Source organism: Alternaria alternata (assembly GCF_001642055.1).
Source record: "Alternaria alternata strain SRC1lrK2f unplaced genomic scaffold CC77scaffold_5, whole genome shotgun sequence".
NCBI classification, from domain to species: domain Eukaryota; kingdom Fungi; phylum Ascomycota; class Dothideomycetes; order Pleosporales; family Pleosporaceae; genus Alternaria; species Alternaria alternata.
The window spans coordinates 1,002,539-1,026,778 of NW_017306194.1; the positions used below are offsets into that span (position 1 = coordinate 1,002,539).

At 51.5% G+C, this 24,240-nt stretch overlaps 10 protein-coding genes across 10 annotated transcripts; 5 read left to right on the plus strand and 5 right to left on the minus strand.

Moving 5' to 3' along the window:
- Nucleotides 1–214: 214 nt before the first annotated feature.
- CC77DRAFT_1048235 (Sfi1-domain-containing protein) lies at nucleotides 215–4,078 on the plus strand (the record flags this gene model as incomplete). The annotated part of the gene is made up of 2 exons (XM_018527520.1): nucleotides 215–473; nucleotides 525–4,078. Coding segments are annotated over exons 1-2 (3,627 nt in total), but the record flags the coding sequence as incomplete, so codon positions are not given.
- A 1,013-nt stretch (nucleotides 4,079–5,091) lies between these two features.
- On the plus strand, nucleotides 5,092–5,850 carry CC77DRAFT_709983 (hypothetical protein). The gene is made up of 2 exons (XM_018532854.1): nucleotides 5,092–5,479; nucleotides 5,557–5,850. The coding sequence occupies exons 1-2, from the start codon at nucleotides 5,221–5,223 to the stop codon at nucleotides 5,793–5,795; spliced, it is 498 nt and encodes a 165-aa protein (XP_018388751.1). The 5' UTR covers nucleotides 5,092–5,220; the 3' UTR covers nucleotides 5,796–5,850.
- CC77DRAFT_710836 (HAD-like protein) lies at nucleotides 5,851–7,043 on the minus strand. Its single transcript, XM_018532857.1, has one exon. The coding sequence runs from the start codon at nucleotides 6,679–6,681 to the stop codon at nucleotides 5,905–5,907; it is 777 nt and encodes a 258-aa protein (XP_018388752.1). The 5' UTR covers nucleotides 6,682–7,043; the 3' UTR covers nucleotides 5,851–5,904.
- A 115-nt stretch (nucleotides 7,044–7,158) lies between these two features.
- CC77DRAFT_1018161 (hypothetical protein) lies at nucleotides 7,159–8,318 on the minus strand. The gene is made up of 2 exons (XM_018524563.1): nucleotides 7,300–8,318; nucleotides 7,159–7,250 (listed from the first exon to the last, which is right to left on the minus strand). The coding sequence occupies exon 1, from the start codon at nucleotides 8,139–8,141 to the stop codon at nucleotides 7,455–7,457; it is 687 nt and encodes a 228-aa protein (XP_018388753.1). The 5' UTR covers nucleotides 8,142–8,318; the 3' UTR covers nucleotides 7,159–7,250; nucleotides 7,300–7,454.
- A 1,307-nt stretch (nucleotides 8,319–9,625) lies between these two features.
- Nucleotides 9,626–10,754, minus strand: CC77DRAFT_710001 (hypothetical protein). The gene has a single exon (XM_018532856.1). The coding sequence runs from the start codon at nucleotides 10,588–10,590 to the stop codon at nucleotides 9,796–9,798; it is 795 nt and encodes a 264-aa protein (XP_018388754.1). The 5' UTR covers nucleotides 10,591–10,754; the 3' UTR covers nucleotides 9,626–9,795.
- A 492-nt stretch (nucleotides 10,755–11,246) lies between these two features.
- CC77DRAFT_709989 (hypothetical protein) lies at nucleotides 11,247–11,783 on the plus strand. Its single transcript, XM_018532855.1, has one exon. The coding sequence runs from the start codon at nucleotides 11,375–11,377 to the stop codon at nucleotides 11,669–11,671; it is 297 nt and encodes a 98-aa protein (XP_018388755.1). The 5' UTR covers nucleotides 11,247–11,374; the 3' UTR covers nucleotides 11,672–11,783.
- Nucleotides 11,784–12,964: 1,181 nt separating this feature from the next.
- On the plus strand, nucleotides 12,965–13,981 carry CC77DRAFT_709972 (hypothetical protein). The gene has a single exon (XM_018532853.1). It carries the CDS (start codon nucleotides 13,294–13,296, stop codon nucleotides 13,840–13,842), a length of 549 nt encoding a protein of 182 aa, XP_018388756.1. The 5' UTR covers nucleotides 12,965–13,293; the 3' UTR covers nucleotides 13,843–13,981.
- A 47-nt stretch (nucleotides 13,982–14,028) lies between these two features.
- On the minus strand, nucleotides 14,029–20,701 carry CC77DRAFT_1018165 (hypothetical protein). The gene is made up of 4 exons (XM_018524564.1): nucleotides 20,528–20,701; nucleotides 20,450–20,476; nucleotides 14,865–20,309; nucleotides 14,029–14,810 (listed from the first exon to the last, which is right to left on the minus strand). The coding sequence occupies exons 1-4, from the start codon at nucleotides 20,530–20,532 to the stop codon at nucleotides 14,489–14,491; spliced, it is 5,799 nt and encodes a 1,932-aa protein (XP_018388757.1). The 5' UTR covers nucleotides 20,533–20,701; the 3' UTR covers nucleotides 14,029–14,488.
- Nucleotides 20,702–21,890: 1,189 nt separating this feature from the next.
- Nucleotides 21,891–22,560, plus strand: CC77DRAFT_1018166 (hypothetical protein). Its single transcript, XM_018524565.1, has one exon. It carries the CDS (start codon nucleotides 22,316–22,318, stop codon nucleotides 22,484–22,486), a length of 171 nt encoding a protein of 56 aa, XP_018388758.1. The 5' UTR covers nucleotides 21,891–22,315; the 3' UTR covers nucleotides 22,487–22,560.
- Nucleotides 22,561–22,640: 80 nt separating this feature from the next.
- Nucleotides 22,641–23,753, minus strand: CC77DRAFT_1059045 (hypothetical protein; the record flags this gene model as incomplete). The annotated part of the gene is made up of 3 exons (XM_018528186.1): nucleotides 22,641–22,695; nucleotides 22,744–23,348; nucleotides 23,397–23,753. The coding sequence occupies 3 exons, from the start codon at nucleotides 23,751–23,753 to the stop codon at nucleotides 22,641–22,643; spliced, it is 1,017 nt and encodes a 338-aa protein (XP_018388759.1).
- Nucleotides 23,754–24,240: the final 487 nt, after the last annotated feature.

The following is a 24,240-nucleotide window of genomic DNA, read 5'->3' on the forward strand; positions in this document are numbered from 1 at the left end:
GGCCGGGCATTTTGATGAATAGTTTGTATCTTGTCTCGCTCGGGCTCGCAGGAATGTACCAAGGAAGCGCGCCACGTCAAGATTTGTGATGTTTCTCTAAACATGGCGAACTGCCACCTCGATGAGGTCAACGATGAGGGCCCACTTAACTAAAGGCTTGGCGTTGCCTGCTTCGCGAACGCGGGCGACCAACCACTCGAACAACAAAGCGCGTCGCTGCAACGCCAGAAGCGGGCGCACAACAGCATCTCTTTTTACTTTAATCTCCTGATGCCTCATCGTTGCGCGCCTTCTCCACGACTTTCACGCATGTTGTTTTTGGGTTGCCGTTGCGATAATTCCTCCCGGTTACTTCCATGTTGTCGCGAACGCGCTGGAGACGAACGAGTCGCGTACACGAATGCTATCCTCCATGAGCCGGAATGGAGCTGATCCGAGGGCTATAACGAGCGACGACCTTTTGCGGAATGAGGGTAGGACGCCTATGCAAAATTACACCCAGAATCAAACTAACATCGCAGCAGTCTCCGAGGCCATCCACGACATTGTTCGTCGCGCACAAGACTCCCACGATGGCTCTACCAACGCTCTCTTCGTCGCATACGATGAGTACATCAAAGACTACCGTCCATCGCCCAGTGACGCCGCTCTCTACTACAGTTTCCTACTGCGCATGCAGGAATATGAACGGGATGGCGAGGACTTGATGTCGCGCCTTTTCCGCGTGGTCAAGGAGGGCTTTGGTCTTGACGCCGAACTTGACGATGAAGAGGTTGCCAGTGTCCCGAAACACCCTGAAGCGACGCGCAGAGGAGCACAGGCGAGCTTGGGACGATACTCGCGGACTGGCAGCTTTGACTCGTTCCTTGACGGGACGGCAGACAAAGTAGCAGGCACCGACTATGGCGATTTGGCTGTGCGCCCGAGGAGAGTGTCGCAGCAGGATGGGCCAAATGGCTACGGAAACAAGGGGAGCCACCGTCGTGCCACATCCGACACGGAAGCGCATTCATATCGACCAGCACAACTCCCTGCCCGTACCAGAGTGAATGGCACTGCGCCTCGCCGCACAAGTTCTGGACCGCAACCACCAGTCCATAAGCGCAGCGCTTCTGTCTCGAGCCGTGGCAGTCTACGAATCCGAAGAGGTGGACCTACCCACTCATACAGAACTGGCACTCACGATGCAGATGAGAGCGACTTCACCGATCGCACTGCGAGCCTCGACCTCTCCTCCATTCAGATACCAGGAGTCAATGCGCCGATACCTAACGATCCTTACGACTCCCCGCACCAGCGCCGCCTACGACAATCGGAGCAACAACCTCAACATCAGCAGTATGTTCCCGAACCGTTTCGACTATCAGATACCCGATTGATGGACGATGCGGAAACTTTCGAACATCAACGAGTACACAGGGTAAAGAGAGAGTGTTTTGGAATATGGCGTAATTGCACACAAGAGCGCATGAGTCTGCGTGACGACATGGAGAAAGCTGCCATCGCCTTCGATCGTCGCGTCTTGCTCAGAGCCTCGCTCCTGCAACTACGAGACACAGCGCTTGTGAGGCGTTCTGGTCGAGAGACCAATCGCTTCTTCGAACGGCTAGAAACTCGTGCAGACAAGGCTCGCAGCCTCTTCCTGCTCACCAAAGCCTTTACACATTGGGCAAAGTGCGCGGAAGATGAAGTGCAGCGTACATCAGTGGCGCGACGGCACATTCTACGCACTCGATTCTTCAATGGGTGGCGCGACATCACAGCAGTTAACGAGCTCAAGATCCAGCACTTTGCTCTGGCCAAGTTCCTCTGCATATGGCGAACACGCGCAGCAGAAGTGCGTGATAGGGATCAGTTTGCCGAATCCTATTATGAAGAGAAAATCGTCAGGAAGTCGTGGAATGCCCTGAACAATGAGTATCTCAACAGAGGCGCAGCAAACTGGCATGATACAAGAACGGCAAGAACAACACTGCAAAAATGGCGTGAGATTACTGAGATCATGAGGGAGCGGAACACGTGGGCAACCGATCGACGAGATGGGACGCTGCTGCGGAAGACATTCCAGATGTGGCAGCAGAAGACAGTGGGAGAAAATGCTCTTCAATCACAAGCGGACCAATTTCGACGTATCTCCCTCCTTTCAACGGCACTCCATACACTTCAGAAGCAGGCGCAGCTTGAGCCACTATCGCGCCAGGTCCAAGCGCGTGTCAACGGTCGCTTGCTTCGTGCGAAATTTCAGGATTGGCGTAAAGACGCTCAGCTATCACGTCAAGCAAGCAATGTCGACCGTATGCGCGTGTTACGCAACGCTTACACTGCCTGGAACGATAGACTGCGTATCAAAGCATTGGAGGATCGAATCAATGACCGCGTCATTGTTGAGTGCTTGTACAAATGGACTTTGGCATCTCGAGTATCCCTCTTCCAACGTGTTCATAATCGGCAACTCAAAGAGTCAATATTTCTATCCTGGGTCACCAAGACCAACCAGCGTGTCAACACTCTTGACGCTGCGGAGATTCGGTTCGCCCAGTTCAAACGTGCTCAGCTAATGCGGACATGCTTGCGTAAGATGGAAGCCATCACTACGGAGAGGCGACGGGAGCAGTTCGCTATCATAGCCGAGTATCAGCAAAAGATCAAGCAGCGTACATTTGACAAACTCAAGGAGAGGCTAGCGCACTTTCAAGAGTTGAAGCAATGGTCTGCCGATGCGCGCTTCTATGTTCTTAGCAAGCATACACTAAAGACATGGAGTCAAGCCACTCAACATGCACGTCGCAACCGCAGACGCGACACATACTCCCAAGTCCGTAGAACGGTCAAAACGAATCTTGTGCGCAGAGTCTTTGAGCACTGGAGGCATAAGGCAAATCACATTGCAGTGCTGACACGAAGAGCAAACGACATGATCGAAAACCGCACTCTTCAGACCAGTGGTGCAATCATGCATCAATGGCACGACAACACGCTCATACTTCGCCAACAGAATGCTCAAGCCATGAGCCTCTACACATTCAGACTTTCCGCTCGTTACTTTGCCATTTGGTCTCAACGCTTGGACCTTATACATACACTCGAAGACCAAGCTGTGGCTTTACGGCAGGAAAGCACGGAGATTGCTGCTACAGGTGCTCTCAAGAAGATGGGCTGGAGACTTTGGAACTTCCAAAGACAAGAAGACAATGCCAGGGCGTTGTTTGAGAGAAACTTTGAGAAGCACGTTAGAGCTATGGTTCGTTTCTGGGCAGAGCGGGCTACTGAACGGCTTGGCCATCGACCTGCGAGTCCAACGCCTTCCAGTAGGTCGAGAGTACGAAGACTCGATGACGGCGATGGCAACAACGGAGACTTCCATACCCGCGACGGTGACAATGATCCCGGGCAAGATGGCTTTCAGCCATCAGGTGACGAAACGCAACGACTAGAGGCATGGACAGCTTTCGATGAGAGCGCTCTAGGTCTAGATAACGATCTCGACCTCTCCCTGTCCCTCACACCAGAACAACCACCACGACAGCCAACCCTCACCCCCAAACCCTACGCTCCTGGTCCTTCTCCTGCATCAATTCGTCCACCAGGCTCCATCCTGCGCCGACCAAACACATATCCGCAACCACAATCCGCAGTTCGGCCACCGCCAGCCACCATCATAGAAGACGACGAGTCCGACCTCGACTTCGGCGAGGGCGCACAGTCGACCTTCTGGTCCGGAACACCTATGCCACCTCCTCCAAGCAGTAAGCCAGGGTACCTCAAAACACCCAGTAAACGCAGCGTCGTCCGGGCCAAACGTCCTGAACTACCTGCTAGCCCTGAGAAACAACGTGTTCTGTCTCCTGTGCGTCGGCCATTGGGCTCATTACTGGAACGGGAGAGAGGGTCGCGACTAGGTACTATGAGCGCGCCGCCTATACAGAGCAGTAGAGATAACAAGCTTGGGGTTGGTGGTGTGACGAGTTTTGAAAGGAGGTTACGAGAAGGGGGATTTGGGGGTAGTGTTGCTGCTGGGGGCAGTGCAATGAAGAGGGGGAGGAGGGGAGGTGGCAGGGCTAGAGTGGGGTTTGGAGAGGTTAGTCAGATGGGGGGATTGTAGTTATCTTGCATTTTTGGAAGCATCGCGCGGCGTCTGCTAAGGTGGATCGGTTTGGATTTGTTAGGATACCCCCTATTGCTTGTCAATGTTATCTTGATCCTGTTACCTGTCTTGTTGTAGATGTATGCTTCTAGGTACCTCACTCTCCATTGTGTTGACGGTGTAGACATTGTACGAAGATAACTTTTGAAGTAAATCAAACCTCTTCCCACAGAATGTCTACATTTCTTGGGATCTTCTGAGTTCCTTGAAGTAATACCACCAAGAACCTAGCAAGAGAGGAGCTATAGATTGTATCGCATGGGGCTAGTGAACTCGATCAAGTTGCTAAAGAAAGGAGACTGGGGTTTGGAACTATGGACACCTACGACAAGCAACACAACATCAAGGGCTCTTTCAAGGAGATGTTCGGCACAGATATGCATGAGGATTAACCCACATTTCCCAATATTGAGGAGGGCTTGGATGACATAATTGATCAATATGGTGATGAGAGCGCTGAGTTACTGGAGCTGCCGAAGAAGTGTCGAGACAAGAATCTAGAGAATACGAGCCATTTGGCAATTTTACTTCGGCTGCTAGAAAGCAGCAAGGTCAGACTGAGAAACACTGAGACAGGTTGCAGAAGGTGTGAGCGATTGCATGAAAAAGAGTAAGAACTTAAAGAGACAACGAACCGTTAGGTCCCGAATAGTCCCTAAAGCCTGAGCCAAACATCCTGTACGTACGCCAGCTATATGCAAGGATGGTATAGCTGAAGCATCTCGACGCGCTGATCAGGGGTTTTTAAGCGCGCATGCAGCTTACGCTTTTGTGAATGAGTTACGCCGCAACAGCGGGTGTATAGATGTTGTATTTTTGTTGGTCGACGAACATGTCCGTGACTGAACCGATTCGTCGCTTAATCTAAAGAACCCTGCCAATATATGGCTCTCTCCGTATATTTGTTTCATTTCTGACATCAGCTCATGCTTCGTCCAATGCTTGGTCATTATCATGGTGTACCTGGTGTTCATACCCACAGTGCTCATGCGTGAAAGCGACATCATATCAATACTACGTACCTCTTCTCTCAAGACTTCTTCATATCTACCACACTTTCCTCAATACTGTTTGCCATGCTGCATCATATCACTATCAGGATGTGCAAACCCTCGTCCATATTCCTCAGCATCCTCGCTATCACCCTCACAGCAGCCCAAATTCCCCCAGACTATAACTTCTGCACGGGTGACAAAAGCACCTTGGGCCATTGCGACACACTCACATACGTAGACACTACTCTGGCCGCCAAAAATCCACCCGACGCGACGGAATGCCAGGAAGCTTGCAGTAGTATTTTCCAAGATGCTGGAGAGTGGGTCGTTCATCTAGAAGGTAGAAGCACCACTTTTCCATCCCTCCTTGTCTCATATACGCTTGTTTAATTCCATCAAGGCTAACCTTTCTACAAGGCAAACCAGAAGGTTACCAACAACACATGCACAATGCGCCCTGCGGTTTTAGCATGGGTGCCATTCCCAATAGTTCACACGAGTTTTCGTTTGACATGAATAACCAGGATATGGTTGACATCATCGATGAGGCGATCAAAAGGTTCGCGGGGTTGCACGATGGGAAAGTGGCGGCGCAAGGAACGGTGAGATGTGATGGCCATGAGGCCATGTGGTATGTCAGCCGGGATGCGCGGTAACATTTTCACTTTGCAGTGATGTATTGATGAGATATGTTAACCCTTGGGACGTACTTATCCATATCAGTTCGTTTTGGTATGAGCTGATGGAACCTACGTAATATCTGGCCTAACCTGACTCAGCCTCCATAATACTCTGCAATCTACCCAGTGAATTGACCACAGTGACAGCTACGTGTTTCTCTTGACCATTTAAGTCCAAAGTTGTCCCACAGTTCTGCTCTTTCTCAGCAAGCCACACACATTCTATTCCTGCTTCCGCCGCAGGGATGATGTCCCTTTCCCAGCTGTCCCCTACCATCACTGCATCCCCACTCCTTATTCCGAGAGTCTCCAGCGCCTTGCCAAACAGCCCATCTACCTTCGCCACACCAAGCTTATTCGTCGTGATCAGCCTGTCATAAAATGGCTCTAAGCCCAAAGCAGCGACAGTACGTTCCTGCGAATCCTGGGGGCCTTCTGTGACAATGGCTATGCTTTTCCCTTTTTGCTTCAAAGCCTGCAGTAGTGGTATTGCGCCTTCTTTAAGCTGCAGATGTTTTGTAAGTGCTGTTTCGTAGGTGTCGAGTAATACCTGCATCTGCAGCTCTGTACATCTAAGATCAAAGGTATCCATGACACCCTGGAAACGCTCTGCACGGTACTCATGGCTTGTTTTCCCGTCTACGAATGCTGCTGCTGTTTTGGTTCTAAGTACCTTGGTATATTCCTTCTTCAACTCGGCGGCTATGAGCGGTTGACTGGACGTAGTCTCACGGTTCGCGTGTTGTTCTGCGATGATATGCAGCGTCGCATCGACGGCGGCGGAAGATGCTTTGCGGAACTCGTGCAAAGTGTCGTCGAGATCGAAGAAGAACCAAGTTGCTCCCTTGAAGTATTCAGTCATGTCGCCGTTATTGAGTGTCGGAGAGGGGTGTAAGATGGCGTTCTTGAAGGTTGTCTAGGTACCTGCGGTCTGGTGCTGAAAGTATGGGTGCAGAGATGGATGGAGTAAGCTACGACAAACTAACTGTACTCGAAAAGAGTAATGGGGAAATGGAGTTTGACTTGGCGCTCCTGCTCGACATCGCTAGCCGGTAAAACTCGTGTCTCTATGCTATATCTTGATGTTGAAGCAGAATTTGAACAAAATCATTGGCAGCTGACAAACGTAACATAGGTCGGAGACGCGCCTCGGAATCCGGCACCTGGTTTGGCAAGTAAGAACAGCATGTTGCAGGGATGCACATGATGGCGTAACCATTAAAGAGAGTTGCGCAACTTCAGTGTTTGACTCTGCAGAGATCGTCGGGGTTAGTACGCTTTCCTCGCGCATTCGAGTGTGTGTCGTCATTGGCAAGCGCAACCGGACCTCGGAGACGTCCGACCAACGGTCGTACAGCTTTGCAATAAAGTCAACGATACAGGAAGCACTTGACACAGGGATACACATATCTTCCTGGACAATCTTGAAGAGTTAGTGACGAAGTTCGCACTCATGCAAAGATTTGAGGCTAATAGCCAGTCGGACAACCCCGCTCTTTCACTCGAGATCCTGTACCGAACATCACAAGAAGTATGCACCAAATGACACAGCTGAGTCTTGTAAGAATAGAAATAAATTTATATACTGAACTAACAATCCTATGACCATCATACCCATCAATCAATACCGAGTTCTTAGTGAGGCGCATAACCTCCCGCGTTAGGATCATCAGTAAGCACAACGTAAAAACCCAAGGGACACAGCAAATCGCTTTGCTTGAACGTCAACGTTGTATCATCGGAGCACAATGCCCCACTGACGGTCACCTTTCCGATGCCAGGAGGAATTCCACACGGAGCACCATTGACAATATAGCTGTTGCCCGGCTTGATGACCGGCGGTGGGTTTGGTGGGCTAGGTCCTGGACGTGGTTGGTGGTTGTACGTAGTAACGCCAGCCTCTGCACCAGCATTGATATCGTAACCGGTAAAAGTGAAATGACCAGGGCCTTGAAAGACGAAAAGACCAGGTGCTTGAATAAGAGAAGGAAAGTCGAAGACAAGATTGCAGATCTTGCCTTGGGTGGCGTCAGAGTCGAGCTCGAGATTGAAGATTGTGCATTTATCTTTGGGAGTTACGGTCGCCCATTCCGTGGCTGGGTATGCTTTGTCGGGGTTCTTGGCAGATATGGGGACGAGTACTGAGGTTGAGATGCTGTTTCCTTTGGGTAACCTGCCGTCAGGTTGGGCAGGATTTGCCGGACATTTGGCGAAGTTCTTCAGGACGCTCAGAGTGCGTGGTGTGATATCGCTTGGTGCAAATGTAGCTGGTGCAGCGAGTGCTGTAGCCAGGAAGGCTGAGACAAGCGTGAAGGTCTTCATGGCAAAATGGCTGACGTTGATTCGACAACTTTTGGAGATGGATCAAGAGATGTTCTATGGCTTGCGAACCACAAAGAGAGCGTATATCATCTGTAGAGGCCAATCGCTCTCTTTATACTTCTCTCTTTGATACCGTTAACTCAGCTTGTCGTCGCCAAACTGGCGCACATTGGCAACGATAATCTAACGTTCGCGTAACGATTGTCGCTCTCGACTACCCCTTCAGATGATGAAAAGCCTCATGGGTGACAGGCAAGCTGATAAGCGAGCCTCACTTGTTTCCAAGAACAGCTTCCTCGCTCACATCTCCAACTCATGCGATTTGCTAGAGACGCCAGGCACGGCTCGATAGCCTTGTAGGTGAGACGTAGCTAGCTAAGTAAGCTCTGTATTCAGGAACGACTGTCTTGACTCTGCTTTCGCTTTACTAAAGTCAGAGAGGCCTGAAAAGCGTATTGAGAGACTATTGGCTGATGGCTGTTTCATACAGTAAAGGTTGTCGGAACCCCACCTTTCTACCCGTCAACGTGGGCATCGAGTAAGCTCTCCCAAGACTATTGGAGGCATCTTCTGTGCAGCTTGATATTGGCATTTTCACTTTCAAAGCAGTCAAGGCATGCTCAGCTTAAAGTGGGCACTTCTTCGGACGCAATCGGCGGGGCGTGTTTAGCGTTCTGTATTTCCATGGTAGCGCTGCAACACCTGCATCCATATCATAGATTCGCGCGAACGAGTCGAGACCCCGAGAAAGAAACAAGCCTAACGTCTAGTGCCCGTTTGATGCCTGCTGCCCTTGGCCTTAGGCAACCTCCAAGAGGTATAGAGGTGGCGTTCGCAGCGACGGTCTACGCTTAATGAAACCACCTTAGCTATCGAAAATTAGTTCGTGGTCCAAACATAGCTCCCAAGCTACCCATTGGAGGCTTCTCACGATACTCAACTATGACTGGCTGAGATGAGCAGTTACTGACGTCGGTGTCAGAAGAGAAGGAATGGCGCGGCCGTGGTGTGTCTCCAGTGAGTGTGCAGCAAAAGATGGGCCGCATTGCGCTCTACAACAGCCTTCCTGGTTCCTGAGGTTATGTCATCGCATCTAATGCTGTGCCATTACCACGAGACTCTCATGCGAGCCAGCCTCATGTCCACTTGCTGTACTCGTGTTCCGCGGCGACCCAGTCCCATGGTAGCCATGCGCCGGTAAGCCAGAGCGAAAAAACACAGACTGACCCTGGCTAGGGCGCCGTGTCCATGTCTTACCTGCGACTACAAGCACACTACGTTGAATGCGGCCTTACGCCGTGCGATACGGGATAACAATATGTTGCCACAGATGGGCGCACGTGATCGCCATATCTCAGTGCTGATAGCTAGCTGCAGCTCATTCACGGTCGGCGTGACTATGATCACTGGAAACACACGTTGGGCATATGGTAGGTAGAGGATATGAGCGATTGGTAAATGAAGTTCACGATCAAGAGTAGCATAGAGAAGTGGTTTTTTTTTCAAGTTCAATTTCAACAACACCATCCGCAGACTAATTACAATTACCCTTTCCGACACCAAGGATATTTACAGTGAATTTCAATCCCCAATGCAATGTATCATGTAAAGTCATAGCTTGCCCGTGGACACGCTCAATTGAATGTTATGACATTTACAAGAAGAAAGCAGCGAAAGCACCAACACCGGCAACGAAGCCACCGACGTTGAGAGCAGAGGCAGCACCAGTGAACTCAGCAGGGGTGGAAGGCTTGACGTAGCCACCGGTCTTGGTGGGCATGCCAGTGCCAGCGGGAGGAGCACCAGTGCCAGCAGGGACAGAGGGGTAGGGAGCACCACCGACGGGGACAGATGGGTAAGGAGCACCACCGGAAGGCTGGGGAGCACCAGGGACCATGGGGGTACCGGAAGGCTTGCCAGCACCGGGAACGACGGGGGTACCGGTGGGGTAGGGGACAGTGACGGTGATGGTGGTGGAGCTCAAGCAAGAGGTGGTCTCAGCCTCGGGGACCTCAGGGGTCATGGAGGAGGCAGGGTAAGAGGGAACCTCAGAGGTGGCGTGCTCGGGAACCTCGGGAGTCTTGGTGGACTCGACGGGGTACTCAGCAGGCTTGGAGGGAGTCTCAGCTGGGTACTCAGCGGGCTTGGAAGCAGAGGGGGTCTCAGCAGGGTACTCGGCTGGCTTGGAAGGAGTTCCAGCGGGGTACTCAGCGGGCTTGGAGGCCTCAGGAGTAGCGCTGGAGGCGGGGTACTCAGCAGCGGGAGTGGAGGGCTCAGCTGGGTAGGCAGGGTAGGCGGGAGCAGCAGAGGAGGGCTCAGCAGGCTGAGCAGGGTAGGCAGGGTAAGCCGGGGCAGCGGGAGTGCTGGCTGGGGCAGCAGGGTAGGCACCGTATTGGGGAACGGCGGCGGCAAGGCCAGCGAAGGCAGCGACGGCGAATGAGTAACGCATTTTGATGGTATTTAGAACTTGAAACGGTAAAGTTGGAAGTGTTGGTTGGTGGAGGTTGAGGTGGTTGAGAGAGTTGGCGAGTGTGTATTATTAATGATAGTATTAGTTGGTAACAACGAATGGACGACTCGAAGGTCAAAGGACTTGAAGCTCGAAAGTTTGGCTGTGAAGTGAAGAAAAACAGCAAGGCGACCACGCTGCTATGATATATACCGTAGGGAGATTACAGCACGGTAGCGCGGACCGGAAACAAGTGGCCACTGAAAGGGGGGACCAGGACGGCGCAACAGGGGCGGAAGCATCTGGGCGCTGCAAGTGGTCTGGCGGATGTCAGGGCTAATGCAGGAACCAAGCTGGCATGCCGCCCCGCTGGCCACTCGCAGGACGTGCGTACCTGGTGCTAAGACCAGATCGGCAGGTTGGCTGTGGAGGGTTGCGGTGGCTTCTCGTGTTGCAGAAATGAACGGCTTGCGTTGGTCGCTCAGTCGAGTGTCTGCTAATGCTGTCTTGCTGCACCCAGGCCCATAACCCCAGACCGGCGGTTGTTGTTCTAATCACGCGCTATAGGCGGAAGAACACAACACTGCCATTTTGAGAGTATCGCAAGGCACGTTTGTTTCGACGGCCTCTGCTCGGTGCGCCTTTGAGCTCTAAGTGGCGATCCTAACAGGGTATCTTCAGGGGCGTCCTTATCGTGCTGCCCGTTGAACAGAGGTTCTCCACCAGGGCATGGGGCTTCCAGCAAAGCCTCTGGAGATCCTTATCCCGAAATAGTGTTTATAGCATGTCAGTGTTGCAGAACCTGCAGGGTGCGTCAGCTTTTTGTTTAGTTTTGCAAACATCCCACAGCGCTTTTCACGTGCGCGTCAGCTTGCCTCAGCGAAACATGTCTTTCGGCCTTGTCGTTTGCAAAAGATGTCACCAAATGCTCTATGCGCTGTCTTCACGCCGGTGCCGGCTTTGCACGACCGGACGGTCCTTTGTGCAAGGCGCCGTGGCCCCAGAATCGACGAAAACATTGGTGAGGCCAGTCTGCCGAGGAGTGGAGATTAAGCATCAGGCGCTTACGAATACGGCCTAGCTGGCTTCTGCGCTGTCCCCTTTCGTCTCCACTACGCCTTGTCCAGCTCGACTTTCATTTCGGCCTCACCTCCAGCGTCTTTACGCCGGTCGTACTTCACGATACGATCTCCGCATTTCGTCATTGTTGCTGTTGTGTTCCGTTAGCCAAATTGCTCTTTTTCCTCGCGCTTCAGCCTTCACGGTCATGCACACAATAGTGCGCTGCACTCGTTTCGACCGCGATGCATCTTGACCGCCTCGCTTTCATTTGCATGTGCCGCTCACTTGCATTCAGCCGGGAAAACTCCGGTGGGCATCGGCGACAACGTCCAGAAGACCCTTCTGACTGCATTCTCCGCTGCCACATAATCAATGCCGATCATATCGAAGCGCATGACTATCAGGCTGATGATAGAGCGGCTTTATCGGAGCGAGATAAGGCGGTCAGTCATTCGACGTCGGGAATGAAACCATGAGGCGTGCAGCTTGCGATTGGTGTGCTCAGCTCGGCTCGCGAAGACGAGAGACCCACACTATCGCCTAAACATCAGCCGGCATTTGATCTGGCTCTGATTGCATGCTCCTACCATCGCTGCCTTTTTGACAGTGGATGAGCATACGTTCTTAGATCTTCACCTACCTTCGCACCTCTCCACCAGCCCACTAGCTCTACGTTCGTAGACTCTGATATTCACTGCTGGTCGCGTCTGCTCGGATCTTGGGCCATGTAACTCTGCGGCATGGGGATCTCCGGCTCATGTGCACCTCACAACCTTTCGGCGCACCCTCTGCATCCGTTACACCACCAGAGGAACACACCAACAGGAATCCCCCAGGGCTCAGTCTATCGCCTACGGCCGGAGCTCTCATAACTGCCACCTCTATTCTGGTGTCGTAAGTATGAACGATCTACTGCCCATGGCCTGCGAGGTATTGCTATCCACGCATTCCATATGGCCGCTTTGCGTGACAGGTGCTGTAAGTTGCACATATGGAAAACGCCCGGGTGGGAAAGCTTTCGAGCTAAAGGACATAGCTCCTAGAAGCGATGTTGCTATCGCTCATAAGGTTCGAGAGAAGATTGGATCTTTGCATGCTGAATATTACCCGGTTCACAGCTCCTACAACAAGGAACTTTGTATCTGCCCAGAATTGGAACCACCGTTACTTGCTTGTTACCATGACAAAGAGGTTTCTTCTATACCATATGGTGATGGAGATTTCGCGAGCACTCTTTAAGGGTGGAACCTTGCTATGCCATGGACCATCGTGCATAAGCTCGTCTCCGACCACCAATCCCGGGTTGTTGACGGGATTTTCGTAAGTGAACATTTAGCAACATTTTGCGCTTTTCAAATCCGCACGGCCATGGCTGGATCCAACTTTAATACTAAGCAACTGTTTTTAACCGCGACTAAGAAGGTACAGCACACTCTTGTTCGCAAAGTTTACGCCTCATTCGTGTTACAGCCCGTGTACCGAACAAGATAACAGTTATTCATCAAAGCGCACTGGTCGAGATCCGACCCCGAATTATATGAGACAGGGTACCACAACTTGCCACCAGAAACCCTCGATGGGCCCGCTTTGTTCCTGTCAGCCAGTTTCAAAGCGCGTGTGTCCTTGACTCCGCTCAACAGAATGGACGAAGCGTCTAGACGCGCAACAAGAGCTTCCATCACCACAGCTCCGACACAGCTACTGTACCATGATATTGAGCGGACTTCTTACTTCGCCCTCAACAACCCTCATATAGACTTCGTTCATTGTTTATCGAAAAGAAACGGGCTAATGATCCTGCAAGCGTCACGATATAGGCCCTTTAGCATGCGATCTATGTTGCATGCTTTCAAGATTGAAGGTCACCGCTCCATCCGCTACGGTTATGTCGTTCACACCAAACTTGGAGGGTATGCCGTCGTGGACGAGGGTCAGCAGCCGGTGCTAAAAAGAAAAACTATTATGAAGTTAGTGGTGCATGGATCCGATTCGACTATGGGGATTGGGAAGGACTTAATGATCCAGTCGTCGGGATCAGCAGTGTGGCAATCTACCGCAAACCTAGGCGGGAAAGTTTGCTTGTTACCGGAAGCTTCTTGTGGGTTGGTAGGGTCCTGGGAAGATTTGTCACTCATCTATAGGTCTTGTGACTATCGACAGAGATTGGGTAGGAGCAATAGCGGTAGCTGAACGCGTCAAGATATTGCTTTCCATTATGAGCGTTGCGATGTATTATGCTTGCTGCGTTCATCACATCCTGGAGACACACGAAGGGACACTTGGTGGGAAGAGGGCGATCTTGTCACGAAGACAAGATGACAATGTCTAGGTAGGCTCGAGAATACGTGGCGAGTTGTTCGCAAGTTACAGACGGCCAGTGTTCACCAAGATGAGTTTCCCCATGACGTGGTATAATACATCGCGATGCTTCAGTGTTTCCATCACTACTTAGTTCCCACGTGGTCAAGTACCATGTATTTGTAACAACCTTTCAGTATATTCATACTGTACTCGCACAGGCTAGACGTACACAAACACACGTGCCTTCCAAGCTCCTACGACAAGAGCAAGGATACAAAGATGACAAAGTCCCTAACCAACGCCATGCTAATACACACGCTTCCACGGTCGTAGCCTGTGAGTGCAAAAACTATGCCTGTCCTGATCAATAACATGCCAACATCCTACATGCTATACCGCGATGCCCGATAAGAAACACCTATGTACGCCTGTTGAACCTGAAATAATATGCCTAACCTGGTAGGTGGACATTGAGTGGTCGCAAAAAGAGCATATTCAAACCAAACGACTGTCAACATGCTCAACCGATACTGCTTCATGTCTTCATCTTGCCAAGGAAGCCATCGAGGTCAAACTCCTCCTCGTACTGCTTCTCGTCCCAGAGATCTCCGAGCTCATCCAAGAAGCCCTTCTTGCCCTTCTCTCTCAGCGCACCTGTCGCGTCCACAGCATCATTTTCATCGATACCCGTGCCGTCGTCCTTTGCATTGCTGGGTGGCGCCGGTAGTGCGGCAGGGTCGTTGGAGTCGGCGGAGACGTTGAAGAGATCGAGAATCTGATCCGTTTGCATGGATTGTAGACCGGCGTTTTGCTGGTTCACGACTGTGGAAGCTACGTCGATCTTGAAGCGTTGGAGACTGGAAAAATTAGTTAGAAGGACTTCTTGGGTATTGGGGGTTCGAAATACTTACTTCAAGATCTTTTCTTCCAAGGTGCCCCGCGTCACGATTCGGTACACGTTCACGACCTTCTTCTGACCGATACGATGGGCGCGGTCCATAGCTTGAATGTCTTTCTGTGGATTCCAATCGTGCTCAACGAAGATGACGGTATCGGCACCAGTCAAATTGAGACCTAGACCACCGACACTGGTTGTCAGGAGCAAAACATCGTACGAGGGATCAGTGTTGAATTTGTTGACAATCTCCTGGCGTTTGGTAGCCTCGACACCACCATCGAGACGCATGAACTGCACAGAAGGAAGAAGCTTTTCGAGTACGTTATGCTGGACCATATCCAGCATCTCCTTCATTTGACAGAAGACGAGGGCGCGATGCTGAGAGACAGCTTCTGGTAGGTCGCCATTAGCGGCGGCAGACTTGTCACTAACAACGTCAGATGCACCGATACCGCAGTCGACAAGCAAATCCTTTAGGGCGCCTAGCTTGGGTGCGTGCACGATGTCGTCGATCGTGGTGTTGTGCTTCTTGAGATACTGCTGGGTAGGCTCATAAGCTTTGTTGGTAGGACCCTTGACAACGAGTGAAGGCGAATTGCAAAGCTTCTTCATGTACTGTAGAGCCTGGAAGATATGTTGCTTGCTCTCACGATCGGCGTTGCCAGCCTTGGACTGAATCTCCTTGCCCTGGCGCTTAGTGAAGTCGTCGAAGAGATTACGTTGCAATTCAGATAGATCACAGTAGTAATTCTGCAGAATCTTGGGTGGCAGGTCATCAAGTACTTCCTCCTTGAGACGACGAAGAAGGAATGGGAGCACTTGCTTGTGTAGAGCTTCGATTGCAAGCGCACCTCTCTCTTGCTCCTTCGACGAGCTCTTGGCGAATCTGGAGGCAGCGATGGGCTTTGCGAAACGCTCCTGGAAGACCTTCTCGGTACCGAGGAAACCGGGCATGAGGAAATCGAAGAGTGACCAGAGCTCGAGCACATTATTTTGAATGGGTGTACCGGAGAGAATGAGACGATGGTTTGATTGGAACTGCTTGACGGCCTGGCTGGTCTTCGACTTGGAATTCTTAATCAGATGACCTTCGTCAAGTACGCAGTAATTCCAGGTAATGGGCTTAAGAATGTCCGCATCGTTCCTGCAAATATCGTACGAAGTAATGACGATGTCCACCTTGTCGAGCTGGTTCCTGTGCTGACCACGAATGGGTGGAGAACCAACATAAGCGACGCAACTGAGGAAGGGTGCATATTGCCGGATCTCCTGCTGCCAATGACCAGACAGTGTAGGCGGACATACGATGAGAGATGGCAGGCGTCGGAAGTTTGGATCGCCAGTTTTTGCAAACTCGTCTGCGCGTATGTGATGATCACTAGCCACCATGCACAGTGTTTGTAATGTTTTACCGAGACCCATGTCGTCGCAAAGGATACCGTGAAGATTGTAACGGTTGAGGAAGGCCAACCAGTTGACACCTTCCTGTTGGTATGAACGAAGCGTCGCCTTGATACCGACAGGAATTTCGAAAGGCTCCACCTTCTTCGCATCGAGCATCTGAGCAACGAATTTTCGTTCTCGGTCTCGGCCCTTGAGGAGAGAGTCTGGAAGACCCGGTGGGTCAGGGATACCAGACTCAAGCGGTACGAGCTTGACCAGTGTGGCAAAACTGGTTGTAGCAAGCAACCGTACATCGTTGTCTGAGTCGCTCATACGACCAAGAACAGGGGTGATAAGGAAGATGACGTATGGTAGGATGGCGTCTTCCATGACATGAATGAGATGGTAGATGCACTCGATGGCTCCTTGGCGGGCGTGCACGTTGCCACCATCGCTGATGGTCGGTAGAACGTTCTCGACAAGCATCGTCACACCTTCCACAGACATGACGCTGCAGATGGTAGCGAAGCACTTGGCAGCTGCGTACCGCAAAACGTACAGCTTGCTCTGGAGAGCCTTTGCAATGAGTGGAAGCAGATCCTTGACAAAGCCTCTGACACTTGGGTGGAAGCTACCGACCAGGGCACGTAGAGTCGACAAAGCATCAACGACTTCCTGGCCAAAGACACCATCTTCGTTGAAAATGTGCGCTGGAAGAGTGGCCTCGGTGAAAGCGTCCTTGATGGGTCGTTCAATCAGGTCCTTGAGGATGGGGACCTTCTCGAAGATCTCAGCGCCGAAACTCTCGACAACCTTCTCCAAACCCTCTCGTGCACCACGCTTGGTGATCCTAGCGGCTCGTGACTCCTCTGCAAAGCGAGCAGCGTCCGGGTGGTCGCGCACGTCTTCATCCTTCTTGAGAGTAAGAATGCCTGTTTCGATATGTGACTGTCCGGCAAACTCGGGTGTTTCAGCTGTTTCCATGCAGTAAAACTTGACCAAGTTTCCGACAACTTTGTTAACTACGCCAGATCTCTTCGCGTTGACCAAAAAGACGATGTAGCCCGCAACAGCAGCCGCTGAGCGTTTCTGTAGCTCGACGTTCTCCTCCTTCTTGACGCTGTCCATCATAGCCTTGATTGGTGGGGATGGCTTCCTCGGGGGTGAGTTGAGCGCCACCAGTGCACCGGCTGCAGCAGCCTTTATACGGACATCGCGCTCTTCCTTGATATCCTTGGCCTCTTGGATACTCGATTCTACCTCCTTGCGTGCTGTTTCCAGGTTTGTTCCGGCAACCATGCGGGCTGACGGTGTCATTCCCTTCTTGAGTTTCTCATACTGCACATTGAGCAGCTTCTCGGCATCGGCGACACCAAAAGCATAGTGATTCGCATTTGGCATGCCCTGGACAAGAGCAGCAATCGTTGGCAGATTTTGCACATGTGCTTCGTGGAAGATGCTCAGCAAAGAGTGACACTGTGTTCGAACGATTTGTAGTTTCGGCACGAGATCCTCGTAGGCGGCTGGTCTTTCGCCTTCGACGATAGGTAGGAGGGCCTGAACGAACGATTCAGCCAAGGCATCTTTGGTCGCCAAATTCTTTCCGAATTCCTCGATGATGATCGCGCCCGTCAATTGGGTTGACGCATTGGGAGAAGAGAGAGGCTTCAATAGTCTAGATTTGAAGGCCTCCAACCTCAGTTCCTCAGGCCACGCTCCCATCGCTTTGCCAAGAGCCTGTGCTGCAGAGGTCCTGGAGCGAATCATCACGTCCGCTCCGATGAGTTCCAGATCGCCAGTAATCATATGTCCGTCGACGTTGTGACTTTGGGAAGTTGGAGTAGGCGTTGACATGTCATCCTTTCCGTGGCGAGACTTCTTCCTCTTCCGAGCCGGCTCACCAGCATCTGGCGGAGATGATTTACGACTCGGCTCAGAGTCTGGTGGCGGGCCCATGGCTTGCCCAGAAGGTTTGATGAGTAGTGACTTATTCAGCGATATCGGATGACGAGAAACTCCGATAGGCGTCAGGGTGAGGGGGATCACAGCATCTAGTATGGGCTCCATATGAGTGGCCAGCTGGTTACCCAGGGCCTCCACGATAGCGTTCCAAAGCTGGAGAGAGAGCTTCAGCACGCCCTCGTTGCGTTCGAGCAGGATGTTCTGGAAAACAAGCTGTAATGCCTTGCTGTCTACCCAACTGTCTGCACCTTCGCTCTGGATATTGAGGAAAGTAATCAGAGCACGCAATACCGCCGCGCGAACACTGGTGATTGTATGGCGTAGGAATGGGAAGAGTCGAGGCACCAGTTCGTGAAATGATTGACTTGGGTCCTGTCGTGCGTTGGCTTGCATGGCTTCTAAGACTTGAGGAAAGCCACAAAGCTTCGCCAGCAGATCCATGATGAAACCAGTGCTCGCGCTCAGGTCATCTTGTAAGCTGGAGAGACACGACCAGACTACGTTCATCAACCCTTCGAGTGATTTGGGACGCATCTCGATAAACTCCTTAGCGACCGGGATAAGAGTCGCTGCACTGATTGCTCGAACATCGTCGTCGGAATTGCTTAAACCGCTGATAACTGCAGCGAGTACCCCATCCAATAAAGTACCATCTTCTAGGAGCAGATCGTTCCTAACGGCGACAAGATACCGTAAACCAATCATACCACCTTGACATAAGGCCCATGGTGCGCTTAGAGGGTTAGTGTCGAGGGGAAGGTTGTGATTGATGATCAGGCGGTTGAGGACCTGAAATGTTGCGAGAACGTTGTCGCGAGACATGTATTGCAGCAATGAACCAAGGGCTTGTCCAGCCGTCTCGCGAATGGGCGCGATGGCATTATCGCCAGTGAAGTCCGCAAAGCGGTCAAGCATGAAGATGCAGATCATGCGACATGCTAAATCGTTGAGCCATCGCTGGTTGAGCCGATCATTCCCAGTCCGACTGAGACCCTTCCGTCTGCCAGCACCACCGCCGTGGATACGAAGAATCTCTCTAAGACCCATTGCGGCACCATGACGTACCTCCCAAGTGTAGTCAAATAACTCAACAGAGAGATACGCACACACGCGCTCGAATGGCCATTCCAATCCGGCCTCTTCAGCCTCAGTCTGGAACGATGACTTCTCTGCCACTGGCGCGCCCTTGAACTCTTTGACGAATTTCGCATCGTCGTCCCCACCGTTGCGCTCGAGTGAGAAGTAGTCGTTCATGGGTTCGTCTTCGTCGCCGTTCTCCGATTTCTCAAATTTGAGGGCCACGGGGTGTGGGCGTACCGGCGTCTCAACAAGGTCTGGTTGTGAGTCTTTTCGTGAATTTGAGTTGAAGTCGACGACTTGTACTTTGTTAGTACCTCCGGCAGCTTGCCTCTTGTTCTTGCGCCGTAGGGCATTTTGTTGACGCTTGCTAAGCCCTTTACCATCAGGTGTGCCTGCAGTAGGAGAACTGGCATTGTTCATGCTATCTGATCGTGAAACATTGGTGTCGATGCGATTTATAGCAGGTGTTTTGGGAGCCGGCGTTTGCGGCATCAGCTCTTGGGGTGGTGTAAGGTCCTCAACCCATGCGCCTTCGAAGCCGAGACGCTTGAGCAGGGTACTCTTTTGGTACTCTAGTCGTTCAGCAGGATCCATGGCTGCAAGCTTGTAATCATGTTCCTTTGTTCCGAGAGAAGCTAGGACTTTGCCAAACTTGAGGATGGAAGGCAAGTCAAGTGTAGCAAGATCGAGCCCGTCGGTGAGCGGTGGTAGAGTGCTGTCGCCATTCTCCTCCTTCTTGACCGACGCGCCGTTGGTATCCTCAGACTTGATTTCGCCATTTGAATCTGACTGGCCTTCCGGTTTGACAGGCCCCTCGGGATCCTCTGCGTTGGGGTCGAATTTGTCGGCATTGGCGGCGATGCCTCCTATGGCCTTGGCAGCAGCAACTCGAGTTTCCCAGCTTTTGGATCGCAGGTAGGGAATGACTCGAGTAAGAAGATTAAAAAGTTCGTCGGGATGTTGTTTTTGGACGTCGGCGAGCTGGTCTGCTGCTGTGTTTCGGATTAATGCTGTGCTGCCGGTCTCGAGGAGCCTTGGCGTGGGTTAGCGAGAGTCAGAAAGTGTCGAGTAAGGCAAGGCTGTCGAGGCAAGATAAACCTGTCGCAAAAGACTGCAACTGTAGTGTATCAAGTTGCGAAGAGCATGCAAGATGTTGCGACCGGGTATACTTACGTTACGAGACGGTCCAATCTGGTGGCACTATCAAAGCGTTAGCGCGTCATGCATGCATCGATGCGATATGCGACATACCTCATGTTTGCGCCGCAGGATGAACAGCCAGGCTCGCAAGTGGAGCGCAACCGGAAGAATTAGAAATTACTAGGCGCCCGCAGGCGTGGCCATTGAAGCACTGAGCACGGCAAATGATGTTGGGCTATGTAGTCAGAGGTGTGTATGCGAGTCACGTGACGGAGTGGTAACTCGATGCGGTGCCGGGAGCGCGTTCGGAGAAGGTGGGCTGCGGGCCTATCTAAGAGAATGAACAGGTCATTAAGTAGGCTGGATCACCACCAGGAACGGGCTAGTGCGGTGGCCCGAGCGTCCCGTTTCAGGGAGTAGAGGGAAATTTTTGCAACATCAACGGCGCCGGCCAGAGTGATGCATGTACAAACAGAGTGCATGTCCTCACTGTCCAGGTCGTCTACCGAGTGCGAGACATATTTTGATGCTTATCGGGCGTGGTGCGATGAACTGCGCCGGTCGCGACTGCCTTTGAAAGCAATGTGGCCTCTGCGCTAGCCGGATCCATCACCGCCTCATGTGTACGCACCAACGCGCCTGCTCAAAGACCAACTTCCAACATCTCCACTCCTCCACCTACTCATAATCATATACGATGATCGCATTCGTCGTCGCGTCAATTTCGCGACAGCACTCTGTGCATTCAGTACACGACATACAACTCCCAGTCCCAGCGTGACTCTACGCGTCTTTGTTGTCACCCGGCTAGGCTACCATCATTTCTGACAGCCAGCCAGAGCTCTCCGGTGCCCTGGTGGCTTGCAAGGCTGCCCACCGGTAAGCCCTTGACCACTTTTTGCCCATCGCAGCAGCCGCAAACAGTGCAGCCCTTTCCGTGTCGCCTTCTGCTCTATTCGACACGAATCAAACGCGACAATTCTGATATCCGTGGCAAGGCGGATGTACCGGACGGACCCAACCTCTCGCTTGAACTGATCTGCATGAAGCGCTGCAGCTAGCGCATACCTGCATCGACATATCATCTGGGGATATCGTTCTTCTACATGTCTTCCTTTTTTCTATTGATTATTCTGTCTTCTGGCCCCAGCGCTCCCCCATGGGAATTCGACGTTTTCCCCGCAGCATTTGCGTGTTGAACGTGTAATTTCGAAGTGGAGTCCAACGAACGCAGGTCCAACGCTTTTCGTGCTACGCGAATTGCCCTCCATGTCATTGGTACCGCGCCTGTGGCTGGCTGCAGACAGCGGTCCGCGATACGCCCGTGCTTGACCACTATTTCTATTCGTAAACAATGCGCGAAGCTCTAGCGCAACGCCTGGATCGCATTCTCGAGCAAGAGCCAGGAACGTGTGGTACACCAAAATATCCGTCGTCGTGAGGTTGCGCGCTGCGATAACACTTCGCCGCTCAAGGCCGTATTTGCTGCTTACCAGTCATGATGTTGTCGCGTGACATTACAGCATCATACTTTAGTCATGGTCATTGTGGTACTGCTCGGCTTCTGCTCCATGTTCCGCACGCACACTACTGGTCATTGGACACTCGTCATCATCAGATTTCATGATTATTCACGTGCGCAGGTATTGCCCTTGCATCTTTACAGCGCTTAACTCATCGGCGTCGACTCGAATTTGAACCACATTAATAGCAACACTGTTACACCATAAGCAAACCATCGTATTACACTGCTACAGCGTCAGCCCTAGCATGGGCGTGCCCTTGCACATGACAGACAATTTCAGTACTTTCAGAAAACTGCTTCGGACATGACAAGTATCTGAGGAGGCAAGTAGCGTTCGATCTCGTTATTTCTCTGTGCCGTGATAGAGGAACATGATGGCAGTCTACCAAACTTTGGAAGAGCACGCACCGGCCATGAGCCCCCGTCAAGTCATTTTGGTATTGAATAGCCAAGTTCTGGAACGTACAATGGATGCGAGAGTTGAATCGGATGATTTATATACCCAACTCCTATCAGAGGCGCCAAAATGGAGAAGCATAGCATAGTCTTCAAAAGTTTCCGCTGATGTTATCAGCGTAGGTTACTGCACATATCTCCAGAATAATAAGTCCACTCTATAACAGCTTTGGAGTCATTCAATTACTATTCAGGCATGATTATCATTTCATCATCTTCCCAACTTGGGCACTTGCACATCATCTAGTTCTCCTGGCTGTTTAGCTCTGCTACACGTGCGATAGCAGCGTCAATGGCGCTAGGTTTTATGTTAGATCATGCTTCTGGGATAAAGGTGATGACTTACTCTGTGTCAGGAGAATCGGAGAAAAGCAGAGTCTGCAAATCTGCTCTTGCAACAGCGATGCGTGCTGCAAGAGAGCCCATGGTCGGCTGGCCGTTTTCGTTCTCTCGTCCTGCGTTACCTTCCGACACAGTACCGGCGTTATCCCCTGTGTCTTCTCCATGTTCATCTTGGCCGGCGGCAGCAGCAAGAGTATTTCTGGATTGCGCTCGAGCAATATCAGTGCCTGCCGCAATAACTGCATCCACGGTAGCTTGGAGCCTCTGGATTTGTTGAGTGAGGTCCGATGAGAAAGCGTTGCGTCTTCCTCCCCGAGCTCCAGAGGATACAGGTACGGTACGTAGTTCGTGAGCGACCTCGTTGGTCAAATGATCCTGGCACCAATATAGCCGATCGGACTTGGGACTCGTAACCTCAGTAGGCTGACTGGCTATATATAGGCTCATTCTGCTTTTCTGGAATTTTGCATAAGTGTCGAAGCCCTGAGAACGCATGTAGTAGCATAGACGTAGTGCATCCTTGGCTTGTGGATGCTTGTCTTCCGCTATATTTTCCGTCCAGTAGTAAGCTTGTCGGACAGTGAGTGTATCGGATGCATGAAGACCTAACTACTGCAGCAGTTGGAGCTGTATTCTGATATACGCCAGGCTTCTCACGGTATCCTCTGCCTCGTCTGTTTCATTGTAGGTGGTCTTGGGTAGCATGGAAACGAGCGTAGTGACAGGCTTCTTCGGTCCTCGCTGCGGGGCCGTGACGTTGTTCTCGTGAGGTATAGGAGGTGTGGACATGACTCCAGTAGGTGGTGCGAGTGGTTGAAAACTGTGGTTGTGTGGTGTTGTGGACATACGAGAGGGTAATGCAAGCTCTTGACGTGAAACCTGGGTGAGCTCTTGTTCCATACCTGGGGTATCCATACCTGGGATATCTATGAGTTGTACAGGAGTTTCGGAATGGACGTGATTGGAACGGTGAACATCTGTGAGTCCAGTATCGGCGCTGTTGTTATCGGCCATTTCGAGGAAGTCTATTTATCTAATTGGGTTGTTTGGCTATGAAAACGGTGGGCCTTACTGACGGCGGAATAACATGAATTAGATGAAGTATAATAGATCGAGTGGGCGATTGCGTGAAAGAAGGATATGAGGGGCGCCAAGAACTACTTCGCGGGTAGGTACGAAGAAGCGCTGCTTTCTAGGAGCGGTGTGAAGCCAATAGTGAGTGATGAAAGCACAAAGAAGAACACAGCGGTACACAGATATCTGAACAAGATGTATGAGGCGGGCTCAAGGCACCGTTGATGGCATAACTACAATAGTATAAGAGTAAACGAATGCGTCTAACTCAAACAAAAATACGGACATAAACGTGGACAACTCAAATGCAATAGTACTGATGCTAGGAAAACACGAGAAGATTAGATTCCTCTGGTGTACTTCGACCACCATGAGCTTCGATCGAACCTTGTAGCCCGTGCAATTAAGAAGTCTTACTCGGTTCCAC

Bases quoted from the DNA above. Each gene is read 5' to 3' on its own strand.
- CC77DRAFT_709983 (XM_018532854.1), top strand. From the start codon at position 5,221: ATGCTGCATCATATCACTATCAGGATGTGCAAACCCTCGTCCATATTC. The intron at 5,480-5,556 runs GTAGAAGCACCA...CCTTTCTACAAG, and splicing joins GTGGGTCGTTCATCTAGAAG to GCAAACCAGAAGGTTACCAA.
- CC77DRAFT_710836 (XM_018532857.1), bottom strand. From the start codon at position 6,681: ATGACTGAATACTTCAAGGGAGCAACTTGGTTCTTCTTCGATCTCGAC.
- CC77DRAFT_1018161 (XM_018524563.1), bottom strand. From the start codon at position 8,141: ATGAAGACCTTCACGCTTGTCTCAGCCTTCCTGGCTACAGCACTCGCT.
- CC77DRAFT_710001 (XM_018532856.1), bottom strand. From the start codon at position 10,590: ATGCGTTACTCATTCGCCGTCGCTGCCTTCGCTGGCCTTGCCGCCGCC.
- CC77DRAFT_709989 (XM_018532855.1), top strand. From the start codon at position 11,375: ATGTCAGTGTTGCAGAACCTGCAGGGTGCGTCAGCTTTTTGTTTAGTT.
- CC77DRAFT_709972 (XM_018532853.1), top strand. From the start codon at position 13,294: ATGGACGAAGCGTCTAGACGCGCAACAAGAGCTTCCATCACCACAGCT.
- CC77DRAFT_1018165 (XM_018524564.1), bottom strand. The intron at 20,310-20,449 runs GTAAGTATACCC...ACCCACGCCAAG, and splicing joins AGATTGGACCGTCTCGTAAC to GCTCCTCGAGACCGGCAGCA. The intron at 14,811-14,864 runs GTAAGTATTTCG...TAATTTTTCCAG, and splicing joins TTGGAAGAAAAGATCTTGAA to TCTCCAACGCTTCAAGATCG.
- CC77DRAFT_1018166 (XM_018524565.1), top strand. From the start codon at position 22,316: ATGGCAGTCTACCAAACTTTGGAAGAGCACGCACCGGCCATGAGCCCC.